The 24,051-nt window shown below is 44.8% G+C and overlaps 1 protein-coding gene across 19 annotated transcripts in view; it reads right to left on the bottom strand.

Moving 5' to 3' along the window:
- Nucleotides 1–24,051, bottom strand: part of CD44 (CD44 molecule (Indian blood group)) — a 112,695-nt gene that overhangs the window by 37,044 nt on the left and 51,600 nt on the right. For all 19 annotated transcript variants that reach the window (XM_014538173.1, XM_014538181.1, XM_014538170.1 and 16 more), the window contains exons 2-5: nt 16,422–16,587; nt 12,459–12,592; nt 6,743–6,811; nt 4,371–4,598 (exon numbers count right to left, since the gene is read on the bottom strand). In XM_014538173.1, coding sequence (XP_014393659.1) covers nt 4,371–4,598; nt 6,743–6,811; nt 12,459–12,592; nt 16,422–16,587 — 597 coding nt within the window. The remainder of the gene's footprint in view (nt 1–4,370; nt 4,599–6,742; nt 6,812–12,458; nt 12,593–16,421; nt 16,588–24,051) is intronic.

The following is a 24,051-nucleotide window of genomic DNA, read 5'->3' as shown; positions in this document are numbered from 1 at the left end:
GACCCGCCCTGGAGCCCTCCCGCGGTCCCTCCCTGGCTGGCCAACCTCCCATGTCCCTCTCTGGCCCCGATCATGCACCAGTGGGGTCTCTCGGCCTGGCCTGTGCCCTCTCGCAATCGGGGACCCCTCGGAGGATGTCAGGGAGCCGGTTTTGGCCCAATCCTGCAGGCCAGGCCAAGGGACCCCACTGGTGCACGAGTTCGTGCATTGGGCCTCTAGTCTTAGGATAACATCGGAAATGCAAATTCTCTATAGGTGTCAATTCAGTGCTACTCATTCTTCAAATGGAATCCCCTGAATACAGGCTCAGGGAGAAATCAAGTAACAACTTAATAACCTATGATGGAAAGAGATTTTTATATGTACTTGACTGGGTGATTCAGCTACGCACTAAAGATCTTCAACACAGAATTTCATAAAGTTGCTTTTATTCATCTATTTTTGGAGTGTCTTAAGAGGTGCATCCTCTTTTGGGTCTATCATTTTACCCAGGTAGCTCGTGATGACAACTGGCATTTGAAAGCTCCACTGACACTCATTAACCTCAAGTCAAGCTTTATACTTTATGTAAGTCAAGCAGGAACTTTGCAAAGGGTATGTGTTCAACGTGTTGAAATCAGATCTCAAGCATCCGTCCATCACTTTCTGTCACATTTAATTCTAATTCAGAATGTGTTTCCAGAAAGAAAAAACAAATTTTCTCAAGTTAAAAAAAATTCTGGACTCTGTTCAAATTAGAGAAAGGATAATTGATAATATTTTACAATTTGAAATCTCTCATTTGACTCTCAAGTTGGACTGATTCCAAAACGTTTCCCTATAGATGAAGAATGTCAAATATCACCAGAGTAAACATCTAAACCACTTGTGAAAATCTGATAAAAGTTATGACTTTTTTTCCTTAAAACACTGATCCTGCACATACACATTCTAAAATTTTTCCATATTATTTCAGGTGGTCTTGTATACTGTATGGCTGTCATTGACTCTACTGTAAGTCAATGAATTCCTGGTTAAAAACTTTGACTGTATACAGGCCAAATGTCAACCACCTGCACAATATATTCTATGCTACCAAGGACACATTTGCTCAGAATAAAGAGTAGAGAGATAGGAGCCAATTTCACCAATGATGCCCCGAGATAAACCTGAGCATTCCCTAAAAAATTTGCAGACATCCCATTCTCACCTCAGAAACTAAATAAAGATGCATAACTCATGCTACCCTCAGCCACATGCGGCTATTTGGCCCCTTGAGTGTGGCTCTTCCACAAAATACCGACTTCTGCACACGGGCCACAAAGTTTCAATCGCACTGTACATGAGCGCCGGCACGTGGTATTTTGTGGAAGAGCCACACTCAAGGGGCCAAATAGCCGCATGTGGCTCACGAGCCGCAGTTTGCCGGCCACTGCCCTAGACCCAGAAGAGGCCAACAGGAAGTAAACATACAGGAGCGATATAGAAATTTCGCATTATTTTTTGTCTTCCTGAAAGGAGTTATAAGAGATTTGGGGGAAAAGGAAAAAGCTACTGCCTAGCTAGCAGAGTTTCCAATTTTCCCCCCCACCCAAGTAAGCCATGCCAGACCAAAAATATATATATCAAAAACATTCTTTGACACCCCGAAAACAAGGAAATAGAGTGCTCCTACGCAGGAGTCGGTTTCCTGAATGAGTATAGGTTTCTGGATTCCAAAGAATTCCAGATCACAGATGGGAAAGGAGCTGATGACATGCCTCCAGGAGGGCTCTTCCAAAAATAACACTTACAGTAAAAGGTCTGCTGGCAGTCAAAACCTACCCAGATGGCTGTTCTTATTGGCTTTCCCTACTGCCCACCCACTAAGGACCCTTAAGGAAGGGATGAGCCAGCCAAGTCAAAGAGCAATTCTAGGTACTCGGCCAACCCTCCTCTTGACCTCTGCCCTCCTGCACGCATTAGGGAGGATTCGCAATCACTCCCTCTCACCAAGTTCCAACTCTCAGCCCAACGGTCATGACGTTTTCCTCACTGGGCTTAAAAAATGTGGTGTATTTAGGAACTCACCACTGCTAACTTTTCTAGTTTGTTATATGCTACTTTCAAGTTTCTCCCTGAATCCTATAGCATTTCAGTCACTCTGGGGTTAGCCCTGGACTCACTCTAGTGGACAAGTGAGTCTCTCTCTCTCTCTCTTCCTTAACTACTAAAAGAAACTTAGCTAAGTGCTCTGGAAAGAAGAAAGCACAATTCTCTTCTCAACACAAATCCTGAATTATGTTTCAGCAAAACATAGGCACACTCCTTCCTTGCTTTCTGAACAGTGGATAAGCCCCACGAAAGTAGGTCCAACTCAGAGTCCTCAGGAACGAGGGCAGCGTCTGGCACAGAGAAGACCTCAAGTACTGGTTGAATGAATGACTAGCTTACTAATAACCCTTACTTCCTTCTATATCACTCTCTAAGAATATTGTCTACTGGATCCTAAGCATTCGAATAAGCCCATTACATAATAGATATTCAATATTTGCTGACTAACAGGCAGAAAAAGTACTAAAAGACAGGCTATGAATGTTTCTTAAATGTGCTGACTGGCTACCTTAAAGCACAGGTGAACTACTCCGTATTTTAGATAGGCTACTAGCAGCTGGAATGTTAACTTCATCTAGTTCCCACAAGATAGAGTTTGTCAGGATTTTCTTCTTTGGGAAATGGAAGTTTAGGGTAAACATGACCTGCCTCCTCCTGAGACCAGTAACTGCTATCTGCCAGCATCTGACAAGATGAGAGTGTGATGATAAGCACTTTCAGCAGGGCTACTTTAAGGGCAGGGAAATCGAGGACCAGCAACTAGCCAGCAGCACTGCCAGCTTGGTCTGCAGAAGTTTCTCTCAAGAAAGGTTGTCTGTGGGACTACAAACAAGGAGTGACAAACAGCTGGCTCCAGAGAGCCAATATTCTGGGAAAACATGGGCAATTTGCAAGTGCCTGCTTTTTGAAATGCTTCAAAGATTCTGCAGGAGACGACCAGGACCCCAAACCTACGTGCACCACTCACTCAGCAAGCTGCTAATAGAAATTTAATCCACGGCTGAGCAAGCAACCTTACATTGACTCACGGGGCTTTGGAGGTTTCCTGGCTTCTGGGTGACACGGGATGGAAAGGGTCCTGTCTTGTCTCCAGCATTCACAGCCCAGTAAATCTCTGCCTCATTCTTTGGAGAGCAGAGTTCCACCCCTCAGGAGCCATAGCCAGGAAAAGAGCAAATCCACACCATACTAGGAAAGCGACTCAAGAGGAGACGCCCTGCCTGAGTTTGAATAATCTTCCACGGAAGGAACACAGCCACTCCGGAAGCATGTTTTAAAACAAACTCTGGGGGCAAAGCCAAGAGGGAAGTGAAGGAAGAGACAAGAGGGAGATGTAAACGCTTCCCAATGCAAGCGGAAGCACAAGGGGCCCAAACCCAGAGACCTCCTCGAAGGCACTGCTTCCACATTCCCACCCTCCCTGCCCCAAGGTAATGAATGACCCTCACAAACCAGGAGCCTTCCCCTACAGCTGGCATATAAAACTCTTAAGCAGATTTCATTTGATCAGATAACTCCTCCAGCTATGTGTTCCTAGACCCGTGGTCGGCAAACTGCGGCTCTCGAGCCACATGGGGCTCTTTGGCCCCTTGAGTGTGGCTCTTCCACAAAATCCCACGTGCGAGCGAGCACGTACAGTGCCATTGAAACTTCATGGCCCATGTGCAGAAGTCGGTATTTTGTGGAAGAGCTACACTCAAGGGGCCAAAGAGTCGCATGTGGCTCGCGAACCGCAGTTTGCTGACCACTGCCCTAGACCAAAAAACAAAGAAATTGTTCAGAAATCCTGGGTGATGAATATGACTGAGTATTATACAGTCAATAACATGAGTATAAATCAGGTTAAAATAGAAAAAAGATGAAGTTAAGAGAAACAGAAAGGAGCCAATGGCTTGTATGCACCCGCTGTGAGCCCAGCTTAGGAAAGCCTCACCCAGAGGTGGGTAAGGACCAGCGGGAAATATGCAAAACTGAGAACCACTTCTGTATCCGGCTTGATGTCACCCTATCGCTGGGACAAGAGAATAAGGAAAGTTCTAAAAGAAAACTTTTGACATGGCACCTCGTATCCCACGGTAAGAAAAACAGAGCTGCCGGTGAAAAAAAAAGAGACTATGTTGGCAGTAGCAGTCAATGCACACACGGCACTGACAGCCTGCACAGCCCACCTCCCCAAACGCCGTCACCAGCTTCCAGACAGGAGACACGCTGCATGTGAGTGCATATCGCTCAAGAAGGACTGAGATGGTTTTGCAAATGAATCACTCGTGGGAAGCCCAGTGATTCACTGTCCTTACTGGTGTCGGGGGTATCCTCCGGGTAGTAGGACACTCCGGGACTGTCTTGGTCTTGGGTCGGGTGAGCAGTAGGAAAGTGGGTGTGGATGATGTAACTTTCTGGAGTGCTTCTTTCACTGTAGGACCCACTGCTGGTGTCATATTCAGCAGTGGTGTTGTTGATGTCATCAGGGTTAGTTCTGTATTCGCCCTTCTGGGTGTAGCGGGTACCATCCCGGTTAACAATACCTGGGGGAGAGAGAGAAGGCCCTTTTAGAAGGTGACAGCTGACACTTTCTGAGTATAGAAAAGACTGTGAATTATCGCCTAAGATGGTGACTGTAAAGCTACTTTTCTTTTTTATTAGGAAAAGCAACACCTAAACTACCTGTCTAGTGGGGGGATGTGTGGCTGAAGCATTGAGAAGAGTGCACACTCCCCTGACCACTCACGCACCTGGAAATTGAAGAGGGAAAAAGAGATTGTGTTTGGGAGTTGCCGTGTTGGGATTCCAGTGTTGTGTGGCTCCAGGCAAGGTAGGTACCTCTCTGAGCCTCAGTTTTGTCATTCCGTTATGAGCATAATGTAATATTGTGTGTAAAGTGCTTGCACAGTATTCAAAATATAGTTGGTGCTCAATAAGTGCTAAGTCTCCTGCCTGGCCCCTATTGCCCTTCTCAAGCACATGTCAACTTTGTGCTATTAGTTCCACCGATTTCCAGAGAGGATAAGAAGGAGGAGACACAGAGGCTATTAGCATCAGCAGGGAATATATAGTTGCAAACTCACGCAAGAATTAGATTTTCTTTCTAAGGGTCCAGTTTTGTCAGTTTAAGTGAATCCCTACTCCTGGATCAGAAATTATCATGCTTGAGTACTGACAAAGCCTCTGTCATCCTCAATGAAATTCAACCTTGAAATTAGGAAGCACAGATGTATATTAAGATCAAAATCATTGGTTTAAACAAGAAAATGACTAGAATGGACAGGAGGAGGAAACGCAAGGTTGAATTCATTCATTCTTCTCTGAAAGTATTTGCCGCCTTCAAACCCGGGCTACTCACTGCCCAAGTGTGCATTTATCTGAAGTTATTTTCTGCTGTATTGCACTGGAAGGTCTGAAGATTTCTTTTGTCCACCTATCTAGCTTGCCCAAGTGGAACTATTCATAAATTTAAAAACATTCCAAAGTCTCGGTCACCCTGATAATCTCTGCAGATGAGAATCTGATAAGGAAATATGACCACAGTTGCACAGGTCTGGACTTCAGAAGACATCTGTGGGGACCAAGGAAGTGGGACATTTATTGAGCATCTACTATGGACCAGGCATGCATTAGACATATGCTTTCTCTTCATTCTCAGGGGGAAAAGTCACATATGTTGTTTCATTACCCAGATGAGAAATGGAGGCTCAGAAAGAGTAAGTCGCTCCTCTAAGTCCGCCCAGGTAGTAAAGTACTGGGATTCCACACCAGGCATGACTGAGACAGCACATCTCACCCCGAAGGCCTCCACTTCCTAGTGCAAGGCACAGGCCAGGGACAAATCCCTCCATAACAGTGGGGGCTGGATTTGTGTGGTCCAGGAAGATTCTTGCCCCCCCTGCCACTGTCACCACTATTCCTAGGCACACTGAGAGGTCTGGCTCTTAGCAGGCAGACATCAGGCCTCCTCAGCACTGTCATACTTTCTCAAGAAGTAAGGTTCAGAGGCAATAAGATCAGAGATAACAAGTCGACCTCTTTGAAAGTTTTGTTTGGGACACTGTTTTCTACAGTGCCAGATGTCTACGTCTGGGGATCACTCAAATAATGTTGAATCACATATCAGGAAGTTTATACCCTTTATAATTATCTTTCAATACTCCAGTTAAATCAAACACAAAATCGTGGGGGCTAGAATGTCCCTATCCTACCTCTTAATAATCCCCCTCTGTGAGAGAGAACACAGTTCAGAGCCTTCAGCTGCTAGAATTTAAGAACATTATTTAATTTCCCCTACATTAAAATTTATTTTTAAGGGTACCTTCTAATGATGTCCAGGGATGCTGGCCTTTCATTTGCAGTGTGTGTGTGTGTGTGTGTGTTTAATCATTCTAAGTAGAAAAGAACGGGTCAATTAAATGAAAAAACAAACAACAACAAAAATCAATAATAGTGCTGTGTACATAGAAGTGCCCAAAAAAAGTGAGAGTGGTTTTCAAATGACTGAAGCTTGAGAAACAGTGCATTGGGTAAACCAGATAGAAGTTTTAAGCCATCGAAGAAAAAGAGGAAGGAAGAAGCCTTAGGGAAATGACTGCTATTCTAGTCAAATATAAAACATTGAAAATGCACTTGATCCCTTTCCCAAGAACAAGGAAAGGCAACCAAAGTTAGAAGAGATACGTACTTATGGATACCTCTCCGTCAAAGGCATTGGTCAGGTTTGTGATTGCGGTACAATCTTCTCCTTGCGGTGCTATGAGGTGAAAAAGAAAAAAGGCATGAGAACTCCAAAAAGTATGAGCAAAATCAATTCCCATTTCTTTTAGTTAATTAGTATGGAGTTTCATTATAACTTATCGCAAATATTTTCCTTTTCTGAAATTTGGTTAAGTCTCCTGGGAACTTCCTTGGCCTTTGTGATGCATTTTTTCATTTTTATTTTGCTTTACACATTTTTTTGGAAGCTCACTTGTTATTCTTCCCATCCCAACAAATTCATTCATTAACAAATACATATGTTCTATATCAGGCATTGTGGAAGGCTGGGGGTACAACGATGAATAAGATAGGCATGGTCTTTCTCTAATGAAGCACACATTAGAGTTGCTTGTCAGCAAAGAGCAAGGAAGAAAGGAATGTATGGATGGATGGATGGATGATTGGTTGGATGGATGGATGGATGGATGGTTGGATGGGTGAATGGAGGCAGGCAGGCAGATTGCTATCACAAGGAAGGCTATTATCACAAATATTTCAAGTGTCCTGCCATACACCACTTGGTATCATAACATTAGACAAAAACACAAGCTGAACAAAACAGGGATTGGTTGCTTCCCAGTTCCTAGGAGATCTTTTCCCATAGATAAAGGGATGTCCTTTACCTGCCTATTTCTTTGGCCTCATAGTGAAACTAAAGGGCAGCAAGTTTTAGGAAAAGCCCTTCTTGCAAAGGCTGATTCAAAGATTTCTCAGAAGAGAGACTCTTCAAAGAGAAAGTTGCCTCCTTGGGAAGTACATTCCTCACCATCCAATGTAAACTAGCCCCTCAACACTCCCCCATGCCTGTCACCATCACACCTGGTCTGCTCTCATTTCTTCCTCTACCGCTACCTACAATTATCATGTTCATTTTCCTGGATGGCTGCTCATGGCACATCTCCCAAACCCTACCACCTGCTGCACACCCACCTCCATAGAAATATTTAAGCTCTTGCCATAGCCGGTTTGGCTCAGTGGATAGAGCGTCGGCCTGCGGACTGAAAGGTCCCAGGTTCGATTCTGGTCAAGGGCTTGTACCTTAGTTGCGGGCATCTCAGAAGAGAGACTCTTCAAAGAGAAAGTTGCCTCCTTGGGAAGTACATTCCTCACCATCCAATGTAAACTAGCCCCTCAACACTCCCCCATGCCTGTCACCATCACACCTGGTCTGCTCTCATTTCTTCCTCTACCGCTACCTACAATTATCATGTTCATTTTCCTGGATGACTGCTCATGGCACATCTCCCAACCCCTACCACCCGCTGCACACCCACCTCCATAGAAATATTTAAGCTCCTCAAGATGAGTAGGAGCCTCATCTGTCTTGGCCAGGATATTTATGTGTGATGGGGTCAGAGAGGGGCTCAAATATTTGTTGAATGAATGAAAAGGGAAAAAAGTCCATTCTTCTAGTAAACACACCTAAGATGGAAACCCCCAAATAGTCCGCAAATATAAACAGGTCAAAAAACATTTAGATAAACCCTGAATGGCAATGCCATGAGAAATAATTAAAGGCAGCTCCAGATAAATCAGTCCATGTATTCATTATTTTAGGTATTTACTTAACACATAATAAAAAGGAAGCCAAAAAAAAAAATGTTCTTGTCCCTGCTTTTGAGGAATTCACAAGATCATGAAGGGCAATAATAATTAACATTCTTTAGATTTTTATAGTTTTCAAAATATTTTTCCAATAAATCCCTCATTTAAGAATCAGGGCAAATAGTCGATCTAGGTGATGTTGAAGAGCATCTACCCAGTCTGCCTGGGGCGGTTGGGGGGGAACACCACCAGAACTGGCCTGACCTGTGACCTGCTTCTGACATTGTTACATTATACAGGCCCAGAATCTGACCTTGGATTATGACTTCTTAATGGCAGGAATGGAAGAACACCCCCCTCCCCCCAAATTCAAACATAACTGCAGGTTACACTGGGAATTTCTAGGAGTTAAGTTGTAATAGAAGGGGGCATGATGTCAAAAACTCTAAGAGAGTTTTGTAAATGATTAGAGCATTTGTTCAAATGGACCCCCTTCATGCTCCAATTCACCTTAACTCTTATGAAGAACATCAAATCTGGCAGGCACGCTGGCAGGATGGTGACCCAAATGTGCAATCAATACATTCATGCTCCCGTGTCAGACAGCAGGGCCTCATTAGAAGGCCTTTCATTCTGTTTAATGAGCATTGTGTTGCTGGGAGAAACAGGCCTGGTGGGGTCTTCCTGAACCTAAAGATTTGTTAGAAAGACTCTGAGGTGAGCTTCCTGGTGGGCTGCATCTCAAAACCTTGCCTCCACTGCACCAAAAACAGCCAAGGAAATGGTTAACTATTCAGTCTAGCCCACCACTCGGCCCCAGATAGAAAGATACCTTCCTCAATGCCTGATACATTCTAGGTATCCAATAAATATTTGTTCAATAAATGGGTGAATGAATACACAAGTAAATATAGAATCTTCCCTAAATTTCTCCTTCAAAAGCGAGGCGTTTTATTCAAAGCCAACTTTAAAAATGAACTCATTCAAGTGAGTCCTCTGTTGTTTACACAGAAGCCACCAGGCTCATGCTGGGCCTTCTCGCTGACAGATGAGGCAATAAAAATCACCAAGCCTTTGCAGGGTCTGCCTTATTTTCATTTGGAAACCACAGGCTGTGTTTTATAAAAACATTGCTGAAATTGTAAGCATGCAGAAGCTATCTGCTAAGATTGAGCTGGCTTTGGTCCCTGCAACCAGTTTGCCGGGGGAGGGGCGTGGAGGGCATCACTGGGTCCTGCTGGTAGTTCTCAGGCTGAGTTGGATGCAAGGATGTTTCCACTGAGATCCGTCACATTGTGCGGAGGTTATCAAGATCTGTAGCTCACTTAATATCCCCATCATCTGACTCTCAGCCAAGACAGTTTAATGAAAGCAGTTTATCTTTAGATAAACATTCTTCTTAACGCCTTCACTTTTTGTCTTTGTTGCTTCAACAAGATTAACTCTCAAGATAAGAAATATGGTCCCCTGCTCTTTCTCATTCCACTCTGCCCGGCACAGTACTGAGCGCACATAGGCGATCAACCAACAGACTTAAAAACTTCAAGAAAAACTTATAAAAGCAGCCTACCCATATCGAGTAAATTTGGAAAAGAGAAAAAGGTAAATGTCACTCTGAATTTCACGACTTTAATACAGCCACTTTGCTATGCAGTACACCCCCAGGACTTCTCAACTTTTCACCCCCAAAGAGGAGAGAAGTGAACAGTACTCTACACTCACTTCTCTGAGGACAGGCCCAATCTTTTGGGCAAAAATAAGGACAGGGAGAAAAGTCTCTGTAGTAACTTGCCTAGATGACTTCATTTCCAGGCAATAAAACAAGGTGAGCTTCTACCTTTTTGAATTAAGGCTCTTTTCAGCAAGTGACAGCAACTTGTAAATCAGGTGAGACAACGTGGATATGCAACAGCATAATTTATTGCAGACATTCACTCAACACAGCTCAATGGGAGACAGAGCAGGCAGAACCCAGACACTCTAAGGCAGCGGTTCTCAACCTGTGGGTCACGACCCATTTGGGGGTCGAACGACCCTTTCACAGGGGTCGCCTAAGATCATCGGAAAACATATATAATTACATATTGTTTTTGTGATTAATCACTATGCTTTAATTATGTTCAATTTGTAACAATGAAAATACATCCTGCATATCAGATATTTACATTATGATTCATAACAGTAGCAAAATTACAGTTATGAAGTAGCAACGAAAATAATTTTATGGTTGGGGGTCACCACAACATGAGGAACTGTATTAAAGGGTCGCGGCATTAAGAAGGTTGAGAACCACTGCTCTAAGGTATGCAGTCTGGTGCTAGCCCTTTTCCATAGGGCCAACCCCCTCACCTAAAGCACAGTCTTCCCAACTCTCCCATGAGCTCTGGCACTAAGATAAGCTAGCTAGTCCACATGTGGCTCTGTGTCTATTTCCTCATTATTTGCATGGGGTTTTTCTCATTCTCATGTCATTAGAATGGACATTCTGGGTATGGTTATGGGACCTAGGTATGGGCCATATACTGTGTACCCTCAGTTGGACTAGCCTCCTTTTGGTCAAATGCCATTTGTGTTCTTTGTTCATATGACAGGGAGGAGTAAATAGTCTACATTTTTCTCCTAATTTTGAATGTTCCTCCATAGGTTTAGTGACCTGTAATATTTTTGGTCACTCCATTTCAACTAACCAGCCCTGGTAATTTCTCTTTCTCCTAAACTCTAAATTTCCCCTCTGAATTCTCACTCTGATCCCTATTGCTCATGTAACAGTGGGTGGCATGGCATAGTCTAAAGCTACTGATGTAATCCCACAATTCCTTTTGATGTCCCTACTGTAGCTTAAAAAGCCATGCAGATTTTATATTCTACTACCATATATAAAATCTGTGTTTGTCTCATAAAAATAATGCCTTAAGTCATTATCTAACAATATCTGTGTTTGTCTCATACTGAAATGTCTTCAGTCACTTGCCAGCTAATTAAAGACAGGAAGTCTGCCCTTCCTGTCTTTAAGGAAAACTGGCACGCCAGGTACAAGTGTCAAGTTGACCAGGTGTCTTTATCATCCCCTTCACACAACCTCAAACCTTTTTGGGGGAACAGAAGGCTCGGTTGAGAAGGAAGACATTTGATGGTTGGCATTCAAAACATTGACATTTATGGGTTTGACCCTTCTCAAAAGACCCTGAAGATTCATGATGCAAAGAAATCTTTAGTGTTGCTGGGGCCTGTGAATTAGACTTGCAAACTTGTATTTTTAGGCCAGTAGTTGGAAGCAAGCCCCTTAGACAGGGAGGGGCCTAGGCAGCAGCCCAGCATGCACATCTTAAGGTCATTTCCTTATTCTCTAGTTGTCAGGCTCCCAACTCTTGGGTAGGTAGGGACACTCAACAAGGTCAAAGGCATACCCGTATGTCCTCCCAAATTTCTCTCCAGCCCCAACATATGATCAATACCTCTAAGCTAAGCCAGTTGCTTTGTACTCCCATGCTGTCCTTGGATTCATGTAACCCCACCATCTTAAAAACCCTGCAGTGACTTCCCATCACACTGAGAACAAAACCCAAACTCTCAACCGTGGCCTACAAGGCCTTAGGTGATCTGGCGCCTGCTTCCCTCTCTGACTTCATTCCTTGGCATTCTCTCCTCTGATCGCCTGGCCTCCCTGCTGTTCCGGAACAGGCCATGATGCTCCCGCACGTTGCCTGGCTTTGCACCGGCTTCCCGCTCTGCTCGTGGCTCCCTCCCGCATTTCACGCAGGGTTTCTCCTCAGAGGCTCTTTCCCTGACCACCTTCTCGGAAGAAAGCTCCCCTAGCACTCTGAAGCCTCTTGCTCTGCCTTCCTTTTTACAGCTCTTCTCTCTCCCTGGCTTCATAGAAGGTATTTCATATTTACTAGCTTACTGTTGGCCTCCCCAGCTTAGCAGGCAAGCACCCTATAGACAAGAATTTTCTCTCTGCTGCAGATGTTCCTTGAACATCTGGAAGCTCCGTGAACCCCCACGCAAGCCCAGATTGAACCGCTCTTGGCCACGCTGCCATGGGCTTGCCTGCCAAAAGTGATCCCAAACACAAAGGCAATCCACTTGGAACCAACCTGAAGCATTGTAGCAGTAGGTGTCATACTGGGAGGTGTTGGAGGTGAGGATGTACACCCCTGTGTTGTTTGCGGCACAGATGGGGTTGGGGTGGATGCGGGGAATCACCACGTGCCCTTCTATGAACCCGTACCTGCAAAAGAAACAGCAGCGGTTAGCCACCTGCAAGGCCGCGACGGTATTTCATCCCATGCCATCAAATGACATGTCATGCAGCGCAACGCTTCATTCAACTCACCCTGAAGAGATGTTTAAGGTTTCAGCCAGTGAGTTATGTGAAATCCAAAAATAACAGCAGAGGGAGCGTGAGAGGGATCAAGGCTGATAGAAACAAAGTGATTTCATTTAGGGCTCTATAAAGCTTTTCTTTTTTTCTTTTTTTTTTTAAAAGAGATTCGTGAAAGAAAATAGTTTCAAATAAAAGTTGTGGTCGAGTCAGTTTAGACAAGCAGAAGGAAGTCCAAGTCACAGAAGAGAAAAGAATGACCACTTTATGATGTGGATCCACGCACAGTGGCTCCCCATGACTTTCATACTTTTTCAGAAAATGCATAAAATGACCAGCTCCCTTAGGATAGAATTAGGTGGCTGATCACTTCAGCCCACAAATGTCAAATCTGCCTCATTTCCCATCCCCACGCTTCTCTCCCCGCCTCGCCTTTTCCTGTGATCCCTTCATTCCAAACTCCGTTACTCTCCACACGAAGGCTTGTTCATATGCCAGATATATGAGCGATTCGCCTCATGAGCATCCCAGGCAGGATTTCATTGCCAGGGGAAGTAAATTGACCGTCATTAAAATAGGAGTAACAGCAATTAAGTCAGTAGATAGCAATGCCTCATTTAGCTCAGGAATTTTCCAGAAGCATCACAGCCAGAGAAGCATTTAAACCGCTCTGCATCCCCCTCCCCCAAGGTATTTCTGGGAGCATGTTGGAGCTGGAGACCCTTTCAGATAAAACATACAGCACCCAGCCTCTTCCATCAGCATCATGGTGGCTACTCACTGCACAATTTCTCTGGGATATAAATGCCTCAAACAAAAAATTTGCAAGGGATGAGGTGGTAGCAGGGGAAAGGCAGAGAAGGAGAAGCTAAATCCAGCAGGTTTTTTGAAAAATGCAAAGCTAAGGCACAGCCTTTATCCTTTTAATCTCTCCTGATGGTAGCAGCAATAGTGCATGACCCTGCAAGACCCGTGGAAATGGCTGTGAGTTTGAAATTTCCAAGCACATAGAACTCATTAAGTCTATGTTGCAATTGCAGCTTGCATGACTAATTCCTCATCTAAACAGACAGACTGGTTTCTCCAAAGACTCTTTAGCTTGGTGGGGGGAGGGGTCGCAATTAAATGTCAGTAAGTTTCCATATATCTGAGAATTGCTACTAATCAGGGTGGGGCAGACAGCTACGGTTTTCTCATAGCCTGAGACTTTGCCATCTGTGCTATGGCACATAGCTGATTCATTGCTACCTAAGTGAAATTATGGAAATGAGTTTTGCAATGCTTACTTTCAGCTATGGGTGGAACCATAGATTTCTTTGGCATAGATTTCTTTTTTAAATGATAATGCCCGGTAAGCCTACTCCCATCCCATCCTTACTGCATGCACCAAGTCTGTTACACTGACAATCTAGAACAGCGGTTCTCAACCTGTGGGTCACGACCCCTTTGGGGGTCGAACGACCCTTTCACAGGGGTCGCCTAAGACCATCGGAAAATACATATATAATTACATATTGTTTTTGTGATTAATCACTATGCTTTAATTATGTTCAATTTGTAACAATGAAAATACATCCTGCATATCAGATATTTACATTACGATTCATAACAGTAGCAAAATTACAGTTATGAAGTAGCAACGAAAATAATTTTATGGTTGGGGGTCACCACAACATGAGGAACTTTATTAAAGGGTTGCGGCATTAGGAAGGTTGAGAACCACTGACCTAGAACCTACATTCCCTTGTTAAGTTATCCTTGAGTTTTTGCCACATCACGTCGATGGCTAGTTTTGTGTGTCACAGCTAGTTTTGTGTGTCACAGCTAGTTTTGGTGTCACACTGTACATCTGGGGATATTAACATTTACATGTGTGTATATTGCATGAGTAGGTTGCTGTTCACAGAGAGAAAAGAAATACTCAGCACATCCGTGCATCATACCTGCATCTCCCCTTTGCTCTCAGTCCTTCCTTGGGGTTTGGTCATTAAAATCTTGCCCTGGGCTCAGGCGAAGTAGGACCTGAATCTAGACTCCTCCCCATGCCAGTGACGTGGCCCAGGGTGAGCTGGGGAACTTCTCTGAGCTTTTGTTGCTTCACGCATAAGTAGGGTAATATAATCTACCGTGGAGCCCTTCGAGGGTTAAGTGAGGGGTTGTGGGCAAGTGCCCAGCATCTGTGCGCTCGCTGATGGGCAGTGGAAAGAGTAATAACTTCCCTCTTTTTCAGCCTAGGACAGCAGTTCTCAACCTGTGGGTCACGACCCCTTTGGGGGTCGAACGACCCTTTCACAGGGGTCGCCTAAGACCATCCTGCATAGCAGATATTTACATTACGATTCATAACAGTAACAACATGACCGTTATGAAGTAGCAACGAAAATAATTTTATGGTTGGGTCACAACATGAGGAACTATATTTAAAGGGCCAGAAGGTTGAGAACCACTGGCCTAGGAGAACATGTCTGTATTTTGTAAGTAGGCCTTGTCTGCATTTCACAATCAAAATTCAGCTCACTGAATCCACTCCCTTAGTGGACTTCTCTAGCTGACCTAGTCCCAGCCATGGTTGAACAATTAGTCTTGGGAATAGAACCAATGGATGTGCTAACCGGTGTTCCTTCATTGCAGACCACAGCGCAGGGTGAGCAGCCAGCAGAGCTCGCTCCCTGTCTCTGCTCCTTTCCTGTTCTCGCCAACGTATCTCTGAATGCATACAGATGTCTTCTACAGCCGCGCTCTGCTTTGGAGCAATGCTGCGCAATACAACTGTCTGTGATCACGGACACCGTCTGTAATCAATGTTGTCCCATACAGGAGCCACTAGCCATTTGTGGCTAGTTGAGCACTTGAAATGTAGATTGCTGCAAGTTACTGTTTAAGACATAAAGGTTTTCCTTTTGAGCAAGAGCCTCCGCTACCGCTCATAAAGTGGGTATCTTACTCTCTAACCAAGGGCGGAGATTGATGTATTGAATGTTCCTGGTGTCATTCCATGGCAAAAGCACAGAAGGGGTAGCGGTGGACTGGGATGGAAACCGAGCAGTTGTTCAGATGACTTAGAGTGTGTCTAGTGAAGACCAACCAAAGCATACACTTCACTGTGGCCTTCACCACAGCTTGCTCTTAAAGTGCACCCCTCGACCGAGGGTTTGAGGAAAGCTCCACGGAGCACGTGGTCTCCAGAGAAGCCTCTCAGGAGGCCCTCCTGAGTGAGTCCCTCCGTTCTTTCCCAGTCGCTAGTAATTTGTCTTAATAATTTTCATGCCCCCCCTTTTTTCAACCCTCTCAAACTAAAGCAACATAGAAGAAAGAAACAAACAGAAAGAGAAGGTTGCTTGAAAAATCTGCTTTAAGCCAAGTCTGCAGGGCCTAGACTCCGCCAGGCACATATTTATTTTAATCCCTGTTATTTGGTTTACGTTTTCTTGTGGTTCCGACAATAATATTGCACGTTTCTTCAAAGCCAGGAGAGCGCCATGTGGAAGCATGGCAGGCATTGGGATTCTGGCTGTTGACCCTTAATGGCCTCCTCTGGGCAGCCCCGCTATCATTTACAAGGGTGTCTTTAGAGGGCTTTAAATTTCAGCTGTCAGGCAAGTTCCAGATTGACGTGCCAAATTAATAGGTGAGGCCAATAGGCAATCATCCAATCAGATACCAGGGAGAAGCCTTCCCGGTGCTAAGCCCCACCCCCTCGGCCAAGGCAGCCAGCGCTCTCAGTGGGCTCTCTCACCTGCAGGTCTCAAACCCCGCTCGCCAGGCTTCCTCCATCTGGGCCATGGTGGGCAGGGTGCAATCGAAAGCCTTGCAGAGGTCAGCTGCCTCAGTCCGTGAGATGCTGTAGCGACCATTTTTCTCCACATGGAATACACCTGCGTACCGGCAGGTTACATTCAAATCTATGGGATGGAACAAGAAATGTTAATATTCGTTTGCATACATAATGAGGGAGGGGTAAGAAGTTTGTTTTTGAGCAGCCTCGTTCAAAAAGCCAAATAAACTTCTCTACTGCTCCAACATTCCAAAGCACCATCACACTAGGCTCAAGTCTGAGCTAAGACACAATTAAGTCCCATCACTCCTTCTCTACTGCTCCAACATTCCAAAGCACCATCACACTGACTAGGCTCAAATCTTAGCTAAGACACAATTAAGTCCCGTCACTCTGACTTCCTCTCCATCAATTGCTGCACAACAAACTCCTTTAAAAGCATATGATTGGGAGCGCTGCTAACCACGTTGGGTTTGGCGCTGCTTGCTTGAAATCGAATTTTGCTCAAACAAACTCTTAAAATGTTGAATAAGCCTCAGTTTGTCTCTAATGGCACCGCCACTTTAAAAGGCCATTTGACGGGTTTCTTACAAAACGAAGCATTCTCTTACTATTTGATTCAGCGATCACACTGCTGGGTAGTTCCACAAAGGAGTTGAGAACTTATGTCTACACAAAAACCTACACACAGCTGTTTGTTCACAATTGCCAAACTTTACAATCAACCAAGATGTCCCTCAATAGGTGAATGAGTAAGTAAAAATAAAAAGCACATGACTTATGTCTGATTATTAAAGCAATACAAACTTGTTGAAAACTTACAAAATTCTGGAAAGTAAGGAAGGAAAAGCCAGTCCACCACTAAGAAAGCATGGCTAACTAACATTTTAAACATTTTGTTGCATCTTCTTTTAGTTTGTTTTCTGATATGTGTATGTGTGTTTCTAGTTAAAAATAATACTAAATATACAATTTTAGATTTGGGAGTCTTTTCTCCCCACTTAATCTTATATTACGTGCATTTTCCCACAATCATGTGGTCTTGCTCCCTTGCTTAGAATCTCCACTGGCTTCCGGCTCCACCCAGAATAAATAAGATCTTATCTGCTGATAAGATCTACGTGTTCTGGCTCCTATCTCCCTCTCTAAACTTTAAGTAGCTCACTCTGCTCCAGGTACAGAGCTTCCCTTCAGTTCCTTTGGGCATTCTGGGCTCTTTCCCACCTTCCAACATTTACATCTGCCTTTCCCTCTGTCTGGAATGTTCTGTCCTCGGATTATCCCATTCTTGTTTGTGAACTCCACATCACCTCTTAGCGTCCTTCCCTGAACACTCTAATTCAACTCACGGGGCCTCCCTCACCTCACCTGGCGTTTGTGTCTTCACAGCAACGTGTTTATTTATTTGTGCGTTTAGTTATTATCCATCTGCCCTTTCTGAGATGGAAGCTCCAAAAAAAAAAAGGAAAGGCCTTCCACGGGTTTACAGCTGTGTTCTAATGCCCACAACAGTACTTGACAGAGAGGGGATGCTCAACGAATATTGTTGAATGAGTGAACGACTCATTGAAACATCTTCAAAAACACACTTGTAACATCTTGACAGATAGGTCTAAGGCCTGATGTTTGCTCCCAAGAGTTAACGACATCCCCTAGGAAACCTAACTGCTATTCGTTGGTGAAAGTGATCTGAGCCAAGGACTTCTGGGAGTTTTGCAGATATTAATCTGAAATCTCAATAAGGATCCTCTGGTTCCATAGAATCCTCTGTAACAATCTCAAAAGACTGAAAAGGGCTTCATTGAAAACTCATTATTTTTCTGGAACTGTTATCCCGGTGTGCACTTGAGTAAGCTCCAACACCGAAAGGTTACGTTATTGACACCGTCCTGGTGAAGCCTAATTCCTCCTGAGCACTTCCTTGAGCCTCCAAGACAGGAGGACTCTTGGACTCATGCCGACAGTTCCTTGGGGACTGGTGGACCTTGTGCCAGACCAGGCATCACTGTGTTAGTTATGAGCCCGGTCTGGATTCCAACAGATCTGGCTTTAACGCAAACTCTCTCTCTCATGTGTGCAGGTCTGCAGATCATCCGGAAGATTCTGCATATTAATCAGCAAGAACATTGAGACTCAGAGAACTGAGTTGCCCAAGGAAGTGAGGATTTCCGTCTCAAGCCTGTAGTCACTTTCCAGAATCTCAGGTGCTTTGTTCTATACTCTGAGCCAATAGCCCAGGTAGGGGAAGCCCACTACTGCATTGTCCCTGGGTACCCGGAACCTCTGGGGTTCTGTGTTGCATCAGCTTCCGAGAACCCCGGGGGGGGGGGCTGTTTTTAATGTATATCTGTACATATTACTTATAGGTGGAAAAACTAAAGCTCAGAAAAAGTCCTCTGGGGTTCTGTGTTGCATCAGCTTCCGAGAACCCTGGGGGGAGGGGTGTGTGTGTGTTTAATGTATATCTGTACATACTACTTATAGGTGGAAAAACTAAGGCTCAGAAAAAGGAAGCAACTTTCCCAGCTATTAAGTGGCAGAGCTGGAATTTCATCTTAGGTCTGTTTAGATATCAAACCCCTGTTCCAAACCACCTTGCCACTTGCCCTAGGATCCTGTGTTATTAGAACAATATTTCGCTCTGAAGGAGAGAGGAACGCCTACGCTACTGGGACATGAGAGCAGAGAGAGGGTCAGTATGATTGAGCTGTACAGGCAACAAGGACTCTCTCCTTTCTGAGCAGGAAGCAGGTTCCCACCCCTAGAAAACAGTGTCAGACAAATGCAAAGTGTGGTGACAAGTGAACTGTTAAACTTCTGTATGCCCTTTCCTGACTCGGGAAACAGTGAGAGAAGAAACAAGCAATGACGCTTTGAAAAGACATAGTAGTAAAGCCTATCTCAACTGGTGTTCCTTGCCTTTGTTTGTATCATGAACATGGAGGTGCTTTAAAAAACTTCAGAAGTAGGAGAAATGGAGAACATGTGTTTTGGTGTGAGATTCATTAACACAGCACGTGGTTGATGAAGCAAAAGGAGCAGAGAGGAGGGAACCGCACAAGGCCCTTTTGAAATACTGTTTGTTTTTACGGACATTTTCAGCTTTGGCGTCTGTTGGCCAATCTTAGCAAAGGGAACCCGTCACGCTGGGTGGCAGCCCTTTCGGGGGCTCTCCTTGTCTAGCCCATCAAGGAAAAACAAAGCTCCCCATTCGAGAGGAACGCCTACACTACTGGGACATGAGAGCAGAGAGAGGGTCAGTATGATTGAGCTGTACAGGCAACAAGGACTCTCTCCTTTCTGAGCAGGAAGCAGGTTCCCACCCCTAGAAAACAGTGTCAGACAAATGCAAAGTGTGGTGACAAGTGAACTGTTAAACTTCTGTATGCCCTTTCCTGACTCGGGAAACAGTGAGAGAAGAAACAAGCAATGACGCTTTGAAAAGACATAGTAGTAAAGCCTATCTCAACTGGTGTTCCTTGCCTTTGTTTGCATCATGAGCATGGAGGTGCTTTAAAAAACTTCAGAAGTGGGAGAAATGGAGAGCATGTGTTTTGGTGTGAGATTCATTCCTTTTTGTCTGTAACGGTGTCCCCCTTAGCCAGTCACACAGTACGTGGCTGATGAAGCAAAAGGAGCAGAGAGGAGGGAACCACACAAGGCCCTTTTTGAAATACTGTTTGTTTTTACAGACATTTTCAGCTTTGGCGTCTGTTGGCCAATCTTAGCAAAGGGAACCCGTCATGCTGGGTGGCAGCCCTTTCGGGGGCTCTCCTCGTCTAGCCCATCAAGGAAAAACAAAGCGTCCCCATTCGCTTCTTGGAGGCGAGGCTGGGAGGGGAGACTTCAGTAGATGGCAGGAGAGGCCCACTGCCTGTCCGTGCTCAGCCAGGCGGCTGCTGTCATTCCCGGGTTAAAAAGAAAGGCTGAGGCGTGGCGGTGGTTTGGCGCTCCATGGCAGTTTCTGTCTTATTAAAATAGATTCTAGTTTGCTACCTGGCACACAGATATGCAAATGCAACAGGAACCAATTCAGGTTGAGACTTTAGAATAAAACCCTTCGTGCCACAGCCAATGTAACTTGACAGACAATACCCGCATGCATTGTGTGCGTGTGTCTATATGTGTGTATGCAAGTAGTGGTGTGTGGTTGTGTGTACTCTGCTCAGCCAGGACAGGAAGAAACAGGTAAACTTAATCTTCAGCCCCAGGTTGAAACAAGGTCTGACAGACAGTAGGCATCAGCCAAGGGCTGCCAAATGAATGAAGAGATTCTATGCAAATGTGAAAATTCCATAGCCTACACTTATCTTAATCTCATGAAAAAGTCCAACTCTTAATCCTGACGGCATTCGGCCATCTGGAATTGCGAAGATGGTGCCAAAACTTCATTTTAGGTCAACTAGCCCATGAGTGTTCACAGTTAGTTCCCTCTGGGTCCTTCGTACGTTAAAAGAAACCAGACCTTCAGGGCTGTGTGTCCTTCCAGTCCTGATAACTTATGATGACTTCCCAAAGGGCTTCCTTAACACTTATGCCAACCAAAATTCTTACTCCAAAGGGTATTGTTAATAGTACCAACGGCAATAACACAATAAATACATCTTGTGTGTTTATTATGTATATGCTGGGCACTATTCTAAGCACTTTATAAGGACTGACTCATTTTACCCTTAAAACAACCCTAGGAAATGGGTTCCATTATTATCCCCACTTTCCAGATACAGAGACTGAGGCACAGAGAGGGGGAAAACATGCCCAGGTTCCCAGAGCTGGCAATGATGGAGCTGGGATTCAAATCCAGCCAGTCTGGCACCAAGAGTCCACAGGCTTATCCACTACTTAACTGTACACTTGATTTAAGGAACTTTTTATGGCCTCTCAGCCCCCAATGTATGGCTGCTAATATTCCATGGCAGTTTCTAAGTAAAGTTAGAGCAAGGCTGAGGCGTGAGTAGCCATGGACCACAGATCACTGGCGAGCCCCAGTGTCTGTGGCAATGGTATTGGCCACGCTGCAAACCCTGCAGACACACAGGACTCCTGAGATGTCTGTACGCCTCTCCTGAGAAACAGAGGCCCCTGTGATTAGGGATCTGCTGTGACTCAAGAGGCTAATAGCAACTGGCTGATGTGTCTTTCAAACAAGCCTTTCCAACTGGAAATAAATCAAGAACGTTTTCCGTTGAGCCCTCTGGTCTCCAATAAATCTCCTGTATCATGTAATAAATGAACAGTCCCAAGTTCCTCCCTCTGAGACACCCAAAGGGCAACTTCAATGGGTTGAGGCCACTTTAAGATTCAGGGTGGAGCCTCTCTGGAGGGAGAAATGCCACCCGGGCCGTTAGGGTGGCCAAGAGGACAGAGGGATCACGGGGCCCAGCACCCGAGATCTTTCACCAACATGGGAAGAGGTTTATCAATGTGAGCTTTTAGGAAGAGTTCAAAAAGGAGCTCTCTAAGAGTGTCTATTGTTTAAGCTACTCTGGCACCAAACTCACAGGAAGGTTGGTAGCTCAGGATTCTAACCTCTGTGCTATGCTGCCAATTATGGCAGGTTCTGGGTAAAGTCATTCTTACTTGGATAAGCCATAGTTGACCCATGACACCACTAATCTTAACTTTCTTTTCCACCAGCCTCAGATCAAGGGAAATAGGTTTCTTTAGTAAAATCACCCCACCTCGTTTCCAAACTTTGCCTAAATTCCAGGGCCTGAGACGGACAGCTTCTTGGTTTTACCCCAGTTGTTTCCTGAGTAGAAAATCACAGGATCTGCTGGGAGTACAGCACTGTGTAATTTTCACCCAACTTGCCATTACCTACATCTTCCCAAACTCTCCTGAGAGGTGAGTGGGGATGGGGTGGGGTGGGGTGTCACACAGCTGGCTAGCCATGGAAGTTTTCAACCTGGAATCTACACTCTGATTTTCAGGTGATCTATACCACTGTGAAATTACATGCAAAATTTGTGTGTACATATACAGTATGTGCATGTGTGCTTCTGAGTGTGTGTGTGTAGGTGTTTTAATGGGAACAACATCCTTGGGATCTCATTAGTTTCTCAAAGAAGTCTGTGACACAAACACATAAAGAATTACAAGGAGCCTGGCTGGTGTGGCTCAGTTGGTGGCCAGTTGTATTCCTGGTCAGGACACATATCTGGGTTGTGGGTTCAATCTCCAGTCAGGGCATGCACGGAAGGCAATCAATCAATGTCTCTCTCTCTCTCTCTCTCTCTCTCTCTCTCTCTCTCTCTCTCTCTTCCTCCCTCCCTCCCTCTCTCTCTTCCTCTCTCTAAGCATGTCCTTAAGTGAGGATTAAAAACAAAACAAAAACATAATTACAAGGATTGTTCTCTCCAAGGTCTCTTCAGTAAGCAAATTCCAGGATTCCGGAATTTTGGAACTTCCCTGTGGGCTTCATGACAGCAGACGTCTCTCCTTCATCATCATGTCCCCAGTACCCAGCACAGTAGTGCATAAAATAGGCACATGTTAGACAAGTGAATGAATGAATGTTCTCTTTCTCCTCCTTCCCTGACAGGGCAAGCACATGTGTGGGGTGCAAAAAGAGCCCCTCTCAGATCCATTCCCCACGTCATGTCTGAAGAATCGCCAGCTGGGCCTTGTTGAGAATTCCCTATTGGACGCTTAATATGTTCTTCAACCGAAAGCATTTGCTTCTGAGAAACTTTGCTGTTTTCCCTGGAAACAAATGTTTCAGAGACCAACTTTCAGTTTTGTAACTGGCTTTGTCCAAATTTTAAAAATGGTCTCAGCGATGGGCACATCACGGGGCCATTTCTGAGGCCAGATCTCCTGAGGGAGGATGCCAGACATAGGGGTCTCACAGGAGGAGCACCAGCAGATGATCTGTCATCATACTGTGCCAGAGACTTCAGTTCTCCAAAACAGACTTCTCCAGATGGTCCAAAATAAACTAATTTATTTTCCAACACGCACCACCCAGATGTGTCTGGTCCCTATCTGTCATCTCAGGAGGGATGCAGCAGAATTAGATGTTTCTTTTCTACTGATTTGGTCCCTGAAGAAGTTGGTTTTTCTTGAAGATGGGGATAAAGCCAGTTCCCATGACTCAATGACTGTGCAGTTCTCATGCCATGATGACAACAGCGAGCATGCACTCAGCACCTACTCTAGGCCATATGAGGTTTTCAACAGTTTCCTTGTAAGAATTCATTTTATTCTCACAACAACTCTATGTTTTGTATTAGCCCCAATTTTTCACAGAAGGTAACTGACTCATTGAGAAGACATGAGTACCCGGAGCTAGTAAGCTGTGAACCCAGGTTTCAGACTGGGCAGTCCAGCTGATCACCTTGCAGTGTTAAATTGGTCATGGGGCAGATGCTAGAACTACAAGAAACCCACTTATCCTCCATGTTATTTTTTCTAATGGATTTTGAGAGAGAGAGAGAGAGAGAGAGAGAGAGAGAGAGAGAGAGACATTGATGTGAGAGAGAAGCATTGAGTGGTTGCCTCCCAATGGTGCCTCAACTGGGACCAGGAGAGAGAAGCATTGATTGGTTGCCCCCCAATGGTGCCTCAACTGGGAGCAAACCTGCAACCT

The sequence above is a fragment of the Myotis brandtii genome, unplaced genomic scaffold (assembly GCF_000412655.1).
Source record: "Myotis brandtii unplaced genomic scaffold, ASM41265v1 scaffold187, whole genome shotgun sequence".
NCBI classification, from domain to species: Eukaryota; Metazoa; Chordata; class Mammalia; order Chiroptera; family Vespertilionidae; genus Myotis; species Myotis brandtii.
The sequence above is the reverse complement of the archived record's forward strand: the minus strand, read 5'-3'. Positions and strand labels throughout refer to the sequence as shown.